Source organism: Grampus griseus (genome assembly GCF_964374135.1).
Source record: "Grampus griseus genome assembly, chromosome: X".
Taxonomy (NCBI): Eukaryota; Metazoa; Chordata; class Mammalia; order Artiodactyla; family Delphinidae; genus Grampus; species Grampus griseus.
Window position 1 is genome coordinate 123,421,714 of NC_138999.1, and position 13,286 is coordinate 123,434,999.

The 13,286-nt window shown below is 39.0% G+C and overlaps 1 protein-coding gene across 1 annotated transcript; it reads left to right on the top strand.

The window, feature by feature from the left end:
- Positions 1 to 234: 234 nt before the first annotated feature.
- Positions 235 to 3,241, top strand: SLITRK2 (SLIT and NTRK like family member 2; the record flags this gene model as incomplete). Its single annotated transcript, XM_082681392.1, has 1 exon — positions 235 to 3,241. The coding sequence occupies one exon, from the start codon at positions 235 to 237 to the stop codon at positions 2,770 to 2,772; it is 2,538 nt and encodes an 845-aa protein (XP_082537518.1). The 3' UTR covers positions 2,773 to 3,241.
- Positions 3,242 to 13,286: the final 10,045 nt, after the last annotated feature.

The following is a 13,286-nucleotide window of genomic DNA, read 5'->3' on the forward strand; positions in this document are numbered from 1 at the left end:
TGTGGGTGGGCTGCGGGGGAGGGGAGGAGAGCAGAAAGCGCTTTGAAAAACGCAGTGATTTCATTCTGCCGTGCTGTCCACTCCCCGCATTCTTCCTCCGTCCCACTCCGCCCCCTCGCTTTGCCATTTTAATCGGGCTTCCGTGTTTCTTTCTCCCCCGCATCCCGCTCTCTCCTGCCCCCCTCCCCAAGGTTTGCCTGTAGGTACCTGAGCTGACACCGACGGTGCCTAAAGATGCTGAGCGGCGTTTGGTTCCTCAGTGTGTTAACCGTGGCCGGGATCTTACAGACCGAGAGTCGCAAAACTGCCAAAGACATTTGCAAGATCCGCTGCCTGTGCGAAGAGAAGGAAAACGTACTGAATATTAACTGCGAAAACAAAGGATTTACAACTGTCAGCCTGCTCCAGCCCCCCCAGTATCGAATCTATCAGCTTTTCCTCAATGGCAACCTCCTGACGAGACTGTACCCCAACGAGTTCGTCAATTACTCCAACGCGGTTACTCTCCACCTGGGTAACAACGGGCTGCAGGAGATCCGAACCGGGGCGTTCAGCGGCCTGAAAACCCTCAAGAGGCTGCACCTCAACAACAACAAGCTCGAAGTACTGAGGGAGGACACCTTCCTGGGCCTCGAGAGCCTCGAGTACCTCCAGGCCGACTACAATTACATCAGTGCCATCGAGGCGGGGGCCTTCAGCAAACTGAACAAGCTCAAAGTGCTCATCCTGAATGACAACCTTCTGCTGTCTCTGCCCAGCAATGTGTTCCGCTTCGTCCTGCTGACCCACTTAGACCTGCGAGGGAACCGGCTGAAAGTGATGCCTTTTGCCGGCGTCCTCGAGCATATCGGAGGCATCATGGAGATTCAGCTGGAGGAAAACCCGTGGAATTGCACTTGTGACTTACTTCCTCTCAAGGCTTGGCTGGACACCATAACTGTTTTTGTGGGGGAGATTGTCTGTGAAACTCCCTTCAGATTGCATGGGAAAGATGTGACCCAGCTGACCAGGCAAGACCTCTGTCCCAGAAAAAGTACCGGTGACTCCGGTCAGAGGGGCGGCCACGTTGACACACATGTCCAAAGGCTGTCACCTACAATGAATCCGGCTCTCAACCCAACCAGGGCTGCAAAAGCGAGCCGGCCACCCAAAATGAGAAATCGCCCAACTCCCCGGGTCACAGTGTCGAAAGACAGGCAGAGCTTTGGACCCATCATGGTGTACCAGACCAAGTCCCCGGTGCCCCTCACCTGCCCCAGTAGCTGTGTCTGCACCTCTCAGAGTTCGGACAACGGTCTAAATGTCAACTGCCAAGAAAGGAAGTTCACTAATATCTCCGACCTGCAGCCTAAACCTACCAGTCCAAAGAAACTCTACCTAACAGGGAACTATCTTCAAACTGTCTATAAGAACGACCTCTTAGAATACAGTTCTTTGGATCTATTGCATTTAGGAAACAATAGGATTGCAGTCATTCAGGAAGGTGCCTTCACAAACCTGACCAGTTTACGCAGACTTTATCTGAATGGCAATTACCTTGAAGTGCTATATCCGGCTATGTTTGATGGACTGCAGAGCTTGCAGTATCTCTATTTAGAGTATAATGTCATTAAGGAAATTAAGCCGCTGACCTTTGATGCTTTGATTAACCTACAGCTACTGTTTCTGAATAACAACCTGCTGCGGTCCTTACCTGATAATATATTTGGGGGCACGGCCCTCACCAGGCTGAATCTGAGAAACAACCACTTTTCTCACCTGCCTGTGAAAGGGGTTCTGGATCAGCTTCCGGCTTTTATCCAGATAGATCTGCAAGAGAACCCGTGGGACTGCACCTGTGACATCATGGGACTAAAGGACTGGACAGAGCATGCCAACTCCCCTGTCATCATCAATGAGGTGACCTGTGAATCTCCCGCTAAGCACGCTGGGGAGATCCTGAAGTTTCTGGGCAGGGAGGCTATTTGTCCAGACGGTCCAAACTTGTCAGATGGAACCATTTTGTCAATGAATCACAACACAGACACACCTCGCTCACTTAGTGTGTCTCCCAGTTCCTATCCTGAACTACACACTGAAGTTCCACTTTCTGTCTTAATTTTAGGATTGCTGGTTGTCTTTATCTTATCTGTCTGCTTTGGGGCTGGCCTATTCGTCTTTGTCCTGAAACGCCGAAAGGGAGTGCCAAGTGTTCCCAGGAGTGCCAACAACTTAGATGTAAGTTCCTTCCAGTTACAGTATGGGTCTTATAACACTGAGACTCACGATAAAGCAGACGGCCACGTCTATAACTACATCCCCCCACCTGTGGGTCAGATGTGCCAAAACCCCATCTACATGCAGAAGGAAGGAGACCCAGTGGCCTATTACCGAAACCTGCAAGAATTCAGTTACAGCAACCTGGAGGAGAAGAAAGAAGAGCCAGCCACACTTGCTTACACTATAAGTGCCACCGAGTTGCTAGAAAAGCAAGCCACCCCAAGAGAGCCCGAGCTGCTGTATCAGAATATCGCTGAGCGCGTCAAGGAACTCCCCAGTGCAGGACTCGTCCACTATAACTTTTGTACCTTACCTAAAAGGCAGTTCGCCCCTTCGTATGAATCTCGACGCCAAAACCAAGACAGAATCAATAAAACCGTTTTATATGGAACTCCCAGGAAATGCTTTGTGGGGCAGTCAAAACCAGACCACCCTTTACTGCAAGCTAAGCCGCAATCAGAACCAGACTACCTCGAAGTTCTGGAAAAACAAACTGCAATCAGTCAGCTGTGAAGGGAAATCATTTACAACCCTCTGGCATCAAAGGATGCTGCTCCAAACTGTTGGAAGCACTGCATTTGCTTTCGTGTGTGTTTGTGTTCTCCCTTTCCCAGCCTCAATGGGGGACTTTGAAGATGTTTGGGGGATGGGGTGAAGCAATGATACTGCTTTTTCAAGTTTTCCTTTAAATTATTTCTCTCTTGCTCTCCTCCCTCCCCCACCTTTTTTTTCCTTCTCTCCTTAGGAATCATCATTGAACATGAATGTTTCTACAGTGCATTTTTTTCATATATTTTGTTTATGGTTTTGTTTCCTTTTTCTTCTTTTATTTTTCCAGTGTGGGAATGGGAAGAGGAATTATAGTGAATGAAGAAAGAGTAAGCAAACTTTTCAAATGAAAATGGATATTTAGTGTATTTTGTAGAAGATCTCCAAAGATCTTTTGAGACTGTAAATTCTTTTGTAAATAATGATATATGGTATTTCCGTCTTCAGTTACCAAGCATAGTCACTAGGCATCACTTCTTTGTGTTAAAGTGCCTTTGCACTTTAAGTACATTACTTAAATGTTGCTTTTAGCTTTGATAAATTGAACATATTTTAATGTGTTGTATTTTTAAAATTAAAAACACTGTAAAATAGATTGAAATGTCAGCTATATTAAGTCAACGTACAGTTTGCTTGAGTTATAGAAACCGACCTGTCATCAAATGATTCTAGTTCTAGGACTTTATAGATTTAACTGTAAAATATTTCCTTTCCTTTGGGTTTGTTCTAAGTGATTTAATTTAAGTCAACTAAGGGGACTTAACAGTGGACTAGAGGTAATAAAATGCCTCAGTTGGGATTAGTAATTCATTAATAAAATATATTTAACCCAATATCAGAGTGAATTGAACAATTAATGCCCTTCCGTAAATCGTTATTTTACACTAACATGGTCAGTGTTTTAGATTATTTTCCTAATTAAGAGTACATTACACAACTTGTAATATATTTTTTCTGCATTAGATATTTTTATATATTTAAATGAGAGTCTGTATTTCTAACTTTTTAATTGAAATTAGTATTTTTTCTGCCTATTGAAACATTTTCTATAAACACACCAGTAGAGGCCGCCACACACCTCATTTAATAAAGACATATGAGCCATTACATACCTTGAAGGAAGACTTCAAAGGTGAGATTAAGACTTCCCAAGTAAGTTCTTTGCAAATTCAAGGCAGCAGAGACAAATGTATACGTTAGTTTCTGTTTCTTTTAGGATTAAAGGTTAGACTCAGAATCCTTCTCAACGTTCACATTTTCAGAGAAAGCAGCGTTTTCTTCTTGAGCTTATGGAAGCGTTAACAGGGTGCTATCAAATGATGTACTCTTTGCATCTCCAACCTGATTAATAAGTACCTAAACCAAGAAAGTAGGCATCCTTTTTTTCCTGCCTTCTTTAGGCAAGGGTTACTTGAATTTTTCCTTGTCAGCTTCAGCAAGCTTTTGGTTTTGGTCTTAGCATTAAAATGATTTTAACTAACCAAGTCTACATAGCATTTATGAAGCCTTATTAGCCTGTAAATAATTTTTAGATGCAAATATTATTGTGTGATTTAAACAAACAGCCCTTCTTTAGAAAAAAATAGTTTTATTTTGTCTATTGTAAATCCTTATGCAACTGGAATGGTGATCTGCATATAAAGTAGTCCAGCTTTTCAATTCCTTATTAAAGCAATTGATGGCGTCTGAAAGAAGCACACTGTTTCCTTTTCATAAATAGGTTACTGCACATAATAATCCTTTATTATCATGTGGAAATTGAAGTGGATCCTGATAACTTACTTTTAAAGCTTTAAAATGACTAATAGTTTATTATCTGTCACTATAAACAATTCATGAGATAGGCTTTCAATTAGAAATTACTTAAATCCAAATTATTTGGATTAATAACTACTGGTGCAAAATAGTTTTTATTTAACAATAGATGGTAATTGTATATATATATATATATATGTAAAGTACATTCAGGAAAAAAAAATGCCTTTAATACCCTAAAGTCTCCGAATATCTACAGTGACAAGCTAAAATGTTCATTCTTTGATTAGAGATCATAATTCTTATTTAAATCCATTAGATTGCAATTGAAAATGGTGGGCTGAAATGATCTACAGGAAAGTTAATGTACAGAGACTTTACATTTCATAGAAGAGGAGCAAGAGTATTTTACCAGTTGAACTTGGAGATAGCTTCTGGAAACCACCTCCTCTTATATATGTAAGAGTTTCAAAAATTCTCTCGTGGCTGCTCTCATTTGGTGCAATGATAAATGCAGAATACAGAGGTAGGTATTTGGGGAAATGATTATGAAGGCAAATTAGTATACATATTCTATTAAGATAGTTTTTTGGTTGACATTCTATCACTAGAACTACTGATGTGGTGATTCCACTTCAGTGTTCGTATTCTCCTGAAAATAAAGTCATTCCTGTAAAACACCATTATCCATAGAAAAACTAATTCATTAATTGTAAGCAGAGATAGCTTACTGTTCATTTAGTTACCAGACTCTAAAGAGGCCTCCTGGAAGAACTCAGATTCATAAACTCTTTTGCTTAATAACTATGGTTTAATTTTAGATTCTCATGCTTCTTAGATATTTACTTTATTCTGTATTAGGTTTTAAGATGAAATCGTTTGAATGTGTCCAGACTATTTCATTTAAAGGCATAATACATCATATACTGTGAAGCTTTGTTTTTTAATGCAATCACAAACACTTTAATTTGATTAACTTATTAGCATCCCCACTGACTATGTTGTTTTGCTTTACCCACTGAAGTGCTTTCAAACATATAAGATTTTTATTTTTATCTCCTACAGCTGGATTTTGCTATTTCACTTTTATTTCACATGCAGCTTGTAATGGGTATGAACATCAGCACAGTGAAATGGTTCCAGCCAACAGAATACGATTTCCCCTGGCCCTGCCTGGAACAGATCTATATGTCTGGCAAATGGTAATTCACTTTGATTTTAGCTCTTAATTAGTTGCTTCCTCTGTTTCTGAATATACCTGTGTCTAAGTTTGTATTGAAACACTCAAAAGCACCACTTCTCAGTCTGGACGCAATTGCCAACAGTCTAACTTGGTTTTGGACTTTGGTCAACCTGTGTGCCTTGTTACTTCCCTCCAGCAGTTGGTGAGTAAGGAAATGACCCTTCAGTTTCCTCTGCTTTGTCCTCTGACCTCTAAGGTGGTTTAATTTTTCTAAATATTTCCATGTCATCAAGGGCTCAATGTTTTATGGATTTTACAGAAAGTGTATAATGAAAAAGAGGGAGGTTCTGTGATTTTTCAGACTCTGGAAATTCATTTTGATTGGATGCATTCCAGAAACATACTAGATTAGATGCTAGACTGAAGGAAGCCTTCCAGACAGTTCTCCTAATCCAGTCATTTCTTCATTCATTCAATAAGTATTTGAGTGCTTGCTTCCTAGGTGCCAGGCTCTGTGCTGTGTGCTGAGGGGGCACAGAGATACAGTAGACAGGCTCTCTGCCCACCTCCTCACCCCCCCACCCCACAGAGAGCTTAGTGCTAATAAAGGAGAATGTTATCTGAATGACAATCACCCGGAGTAAACAGTGGGAACAGCAGTGAAATGCAGGAAGTTGGGTTTTTAAAGGTGATTCTGTGCAATGAAGTATAAAACTGATATATCATAGGTTAGCTACTGTGTAACCACCATTAACATCTCTTTACAGTTACACAGCTACAAAGGGAGAAAACCCACAAAAATAAAATAAAACAACTTTCTGCAGAAGAGGGACCAATATTATGGCCTGAAGATAGCTATATACTTGTGCTATCTAACGATCTACATTGTAAAGATGACTTCCCAAATTGTAAATACAAAAATCACAAATATACTTACATTTTCTGGAATATCCATGTTTTAAAGGCAATATTTACTTTCTATTTCAGTGGCTTAAAATATAACATTTTGGCTTAATTGTCTTTTACAGAGACAATAAGACACTTACCTAAATCCTGAGAGAGAAAAATTAAGTACTGTATATAGGTGTACTTTGCTTCTCACAATGGTTGTGCAAAAAGTCACGTGTAAATTGAAGTTTTGTAAGTTAAATTGTATTTTAAATGCATTAGGAGAGCTGCCAGTTAGAGGAAACTTGTGAATCCTTTTATAAAGCAGAAAACCATTTTATAAGACAAATAATCACTCTGTAATTTATCTGTTTTGTATGTTTGGAGTTTCAATATCGACTTTGCTTAAAACGGAGCCCACCTGCCTAATCAGAGTGTGTTTTGCCAATGCTGCTTGTGCTGCCAGTTTCTCGGTTGCTAAGGGCTTATACTTGAAAATCCGCGGCAGTTTCGCGTGACTTGAGCTATGGGGCGATTTTATGATGGCGCAGTAACATTCCTGAGCAGTCTGAGTAGCCAACCCATTTCAACTCCATTGAACACAGGACTCTTCTGCTCAGCAGCGTCTCCTCTGTCAGACGTGGCCATGATTCGTTAGAGGGTAGAGTGACTCCTGTATTCAGATCCTATAAAGCGCTTAGAGTCACAGGTTTTATAATAAATATATGGTATTATGTAAACAAATTAAACTGCATGTGTGTTGGAATTTTTTAGCAGTATTTTAGCTTGAAAGTACTTGTACAAATACCGTTAGATTTAGTTGCAAATAATTGTTCTCAAGTTATTGGAATAAATGGCAAATGAAACGAGCTCTCGTGTAAATAGACTTCTGTGCCAAATAGTGACATTGTTTCAAAACATGAATGCCATATTTTGGGCTGTTAATAGGCAAAATGAAATATTGAAAATGTGGTCAAATGATATTATGTCTTATTGGATAAACTTTATACAGTTATTTTGTGCTGTAGTTAGCTTTCAGTTACTAAATAAATATTCACTAAAAATAAACATTTGAATTAGTTAGAAAAATTCTTTACACTCTTGAGAGGAATTAATGACAAACTATTACTGGAACCATCCTCTTTGCCTTGATATATATACTGTTCAAATGTTTACAAATTTAGGTCTTCTTTATATAATTTACATATTAAGGGTAAAACGTGCTTTTAAAAACATATTAATACTTTTCCATTAATGCCCATTAGTATCAGCATTAAAAAATTAAAACTAGAGAGAACAATAAAAACAATTCAAATAGAGCTGTCTCTCTAGGAATTGAAAGAAAGTTTGATTTCACACTCCCCCTACCACACACATCCACCCACACAGGAGCCAACTGTTTTTCATTATAAAATTCTATCTAATACAATAGGTGATCTAATAAATCTTTATCTGTAAAATGAGAGAAAGATTGACATGCAAATCCAAGGAATAGAAATTATGAATCCATTAAAGAAGATGTTATTACTGTATTACCAAAGACTAGAGTCAAAACAAATGAGAGGGAGAGAGATGCATTTGTTGCTGTAACTGTGGTAATATTATAGCAAAGCGACTTATTTGGCTTTTGCATTGGTTGAACATCAGAATATATCTGCCAGGTATGCTCCATTCACAAATGTATAACGTAACAAAGGTTTTGAGGTTTGTGTGATGGACAGGAGGACTTGAAACAAATTATCCTCTCTTGAGATTCTTAATTTGCTGTATGCACGATATATTCAATTTATTCATGTGGCCTTCACAAATTGGTAAAACAATTGAAAGAGTCTCATTCTAGAGTGTTTTATTGAAGAGTTGGTGCTTAGCACACCAGATTTTCTCATCCTTTACAAAGATGAGTGGAAGTGGAATTGGAATGAAAGGGATGTACAGCTCCCCATTCTGAACACATGTCATATAAGACATCAGCAAGTCATATGTGTCTGTTGATACTGGGAAAAGACCATCAAAATAGATGCTGTCATTACTGAATGGGGTCTGGAAATGTACCTGATCCGTGTTTCCCTGGGCAACCAGTATGTGATTAGTTATACATCATTTTTATTAATTTGATTTTTCAAATATTTTATGTTTGCTATCAACACTACCCTAAAAAGGAACATTTGAGCTAATTATCTGTCAGATCTAGTTACCTGGCATTTTTGGACATATTTGATCTTGACAGAATGTTGGCTACAACATAAAGTATAAGGTAATTTCTGGCTCACAGAGTGACTGTTGGGCAGACAGGAGAGGTGAATGGGGTCTGCTCTGGGTAATCCTTGGCCAAGTCCCTCACTCTTCAAGCTCCCTTTACCTTCACATCATTAACACCTGACATAATGATTCGGAACTTAATAACCCTCTAATAAATATTTCCATAATGAATAAATGAATAAGACTCTGGCTCTCATGTGAATACTGAAGAAGGGTGGAAAACTGAAGGATCTAAGTTCAAAGTGATTAGAGTGGGTTCTTAGCTGTTCCAGGAAGTCCTAAACAGATATTTACTTGGGCCATTTTCAGAGCTTATGAAGAACACACATACACACACACACACACACACACACACACACACACACACACACACACATACTCCATGAGGATGGCAGAGAAGTTATGGTGACACACAGGCAAGATCCAAGTTTATTACATGCCTGAGGGCCCGATTTTAAGTGATACCTGAGTCTGTCTATTGAACCCAATGATCTCATTCTAGAGTTAAAGTAGCTTTACTGCTGAGTGCTGATATTGACTTGTTATTGGCTTTTGGCATTGGGAGACTTAGTTGAGAGAAAATACACTCCCTGACAAGCTTGAATGATGAATTCTTCCAGACATTATCATTTAGTTCTTCCTAGGATCTGTGTATTTGGTTTGTTTCTTAAGTCTTCCAGATAGGAGAGAAATTCTTTGGGTTCAGACTACATTAAGTCATATTTCTGTCAGAACACAGTTGTGTCATAAAGTCTGATTTATCCAAAATAAGAACTTATAGGTGATGTTTCATAGCAAAGAGTCCCAGGATCTGAGGTTCTAATCTTCATGCAGCTAAAAACCTGTGAGGACAAGTCATAGTTCTCACTGAGGTCTCAGTTTTCCTCCCTGGGAACGGTGTTGGTCTGGATGAACTCAATGGACATGCTCTACGATTCTAGGCTATTTGGGGAGTGACTGCTACACACAAAGCAAACAGCGCATTGAGGCAATTATTCAGGAAATTCAAGCCCGAAAATCTCTTACCCTTCTCCTTTCTAGTGTCTAATTTGGACATAGCCATACTCATTTTATTTTTTACAGGATTCAAATGTACCATTTGTCTTGGGTTAACTTCTCTTCCTAAACTTGACTTTAAAAATGTTTAAATCATTTTTCTTACTTATTTGTAAATCACAACATTCTACTGCTTTTGGGGAGGGGAGGGAGGTGATGGGATTTTCATTTAGCTGTTTGGCAGGGGAATTTTCTATGGGGTTGATGAGTTTATTCCATGTGATAATTAGGAAAGTCAAGCTATGAATCTATCTAGGAAGATCATATTATCATATTTCAGGGCACAAAGCAGTTTTCCCATTTGGTTGTTCATCATCCCACCCTTTTAGCCAGCTCTGCCAAGTTTCTTATCATCCGGGAAACTGATGGACCCTTGGACAACTCAGCTGAGCTTCAGAAATTCAATGATTCATTCCAGTGCACAAAATTTTTAGCTGACAAGTGGTGTTTGGCTTCTTCCTGATCATAAAATTCAGCCATAGTTTTACTACTGGGCCAATGCGTCTCTAGTTGGTCAAATGGATTTTAACTGGAAACAAAGAAATAAAGCCCTCAATCTTATAATATTCAGCTGACATAATTTTTACAAGGGTAGAAAAGAGGAAAAAACATTCATTCAAAAACTTCCTCTGCTTTCCAGGTGTCTGTGGGGCTTATTAAAAACGCTAGTGAATGAAAGGAAAATCCAGCTACACTTTGCTTTGTGTTTTCTTCTTCCACGTTACAGAAGGTTGTGAAAAAGGAAATGTAGGCTATCCTTGTCCAAGCCATCATCTTAAAAAATTTAAAAACTAGGATGCCACTGAGATACTAAGGATTTAGAGTATAATTACATTTCAAATGTTTAACTTGAAATTTTGGAACAAAACCTATTTTATTTACTAAATAGATCTCTGAAAAGCAAGTACATTTTAAGCAATAATCTGGGTAATTTGAGAGCAGGGCTTGCTGAAGGAATCTTGTTCATTTTAAACTGGATTTATTCAGATTTTGTTTTGTGCAAATTCATCAGAAAGTTGTTCAGTTCTACTACTCAAACAGTTCAAATATTCTGAAATTTAAAAAATAAGCTAATTATTCTGCTCTTACAGATTAAAGTGGGAGGATGCCCTACCTGTGTTGATGTAGTTTGTTCTTTTCCACCTGGACTTTCTGAGTTTCTATATCTAAGGATGGATATTTGTACAAAGACAAGGTAACGTCTTAGGAAGAGAGGGGTAAATAGGTACTTTCCAGAATGATTTATAACAGAGGGCCAGGAAACGGGGAGTTTCACTAAATCTTCTTGCCTTGCCTCTCTGAAAGAAATCTTTCTCAAGCCTTGATCCCTTACCAGGAGACAAACATTTTCCTATGTGAGTAAGACTGTGGGTTTTACTGGGTTCTGCTTTGTTTTAGTCTTCAATCACACTGATTCTTTCTGATTTGCTGACAAAGGAGGATCTGAGAACAGTGGGGGGACCATTTCCCAGAGAACAAGGAGCCCTCGGATTTAGCCTCCATGTCTCTGCTAACTCTCCATGTGACACTGGACCAGTTCCTTCCCGTCTCTGAGCCCCAGTTTCCTCATCTGAAACCGAAAGTAGACTTAGCCTTGCCAGTCAAGAAAACAACTGAATAAAAACCAGCTTACTACTGGGGAAACCTGAAATCCACTTCAATTCATAAAATGTAGTAAATCACTTGCAAACTTGACACGTTAACTATCATTAATAACAAATTATTTTCAACAATCCTCACACCTGTTCTGTGACACACCAGTGAAAACATTTGGACTACAGTCTCATGATTTTCTTTCCCTCATCCTTATTCCAGCTGCTAAACATTATAATTGTATAAATCCATTTACACAAAGAGTATGAGTAATTTCTGGTAGTCCTTATGTGGTAACAGATTGTCTCTAAAAATATGATTTATGGAGTGCTCATTGTGTGCTGAGCACTTGAGTAGAGGCTGTGCACATCTAAAACAAATCCACAAGTGTTCCTGAAGGCCCAGCACGTGCCCAGCGCTGGGAAGAGACTGGGATGGGAGGGAATGAAAAAATCGGCTCCTGTGTGTTGGGGAGACATAACATATACATCAGAAGTAAGACGTGGCTCCTGGCCTCAGGGAATATAAAACCAAGTTGGGAAGATGAGCTACTTATCCTTGAAAGGGTTAGGAAAGGTCAGGGTCAGAAAAGAAAAAGATCAGTGCAGATTACGCTGGAATTATCTGAGAAGGCTGCTGGGAGGAAGCAGGGCAGAAAAAAAGAGCCTTGAATTGGGCAAAGGCTTGGGGAATCAGCAAGCTTGAAAGTGTAAACACAGAAATAGGCCTGCAAAGAAAACAAACTTATGGGTACCAAGCAAGAAGGGGGGGCGGGGATAAATTGGGAGATTGGGATTGGCACATAAACACTACTATATATAAAATTGATAACTAATAAGGACCTACTGTATAGCACAGGGAACTCTACTCAATATTCTATAATGGCCTTTATGGGAAAAGAATCTAAAAAAGAGTGGATATATGTATATGTATAACTGAATCACTTTGCTGTACAACTGAAACTAACACATTGTAAATCAACTATACTCCAATAAAAATTAATTTTAAAAAAATAACACCATTGTAAAGCAATTATACCCCAATAAAGATGTTAAAGAAAAAAGAATTAGCCTACAGCAGTATGATATTGAGGACCAAGAAACAGTGTTTCTCTCTTTTGTGAATAGTTATTAAATTATTTCTACTTCAAAATATCAGAAAAAAAAATAAATAAAAGGCAATGTCATGGGAGAAAGATATTGCCCATATTGGCAGATGATATAACAATTTACTTTGAAAATTCAAGAGAAGTAACAAATAATAAAAACTAGTTAGAAAGTTAAAAATAAAAAAAGAAAGGAAGGAAGAAAGACATAGGCCTGCGAAGAATAGTGAAGAGCATGGAAGGCTGGTTTGATGTACCTTTTGTTGGCTTTGAAAGCCAGAGTAAGAAATTTGGACTCAATTCCACAAATAATGGAATGTTCTTCAAGCAAAGTAAAAATTGTATCAATAGAACTGTTACTATTTGTATAGGGCCTTATAAGTATTTCACATGCATTTCTATTAGCATTTGAGATGATTATATCTGGGTTACGATGACAAAACTGAGGTTTAGGGAGTTTTGGTACTTGCCCCGGTGATCCAGTGAGTGTAGGGAGAAGCCACCTAGTTCAACAAGTTAGCACAGAGAAATGCTTGCAAGCAGGCAGGCACTCTGGAGGCCACGTGCTGAGAGTTGAAGCCCAGCTTTGCCACTCACCAGCTGTGTGACCTTGGGCAAGTCACTTCACCTCTCTGGGCT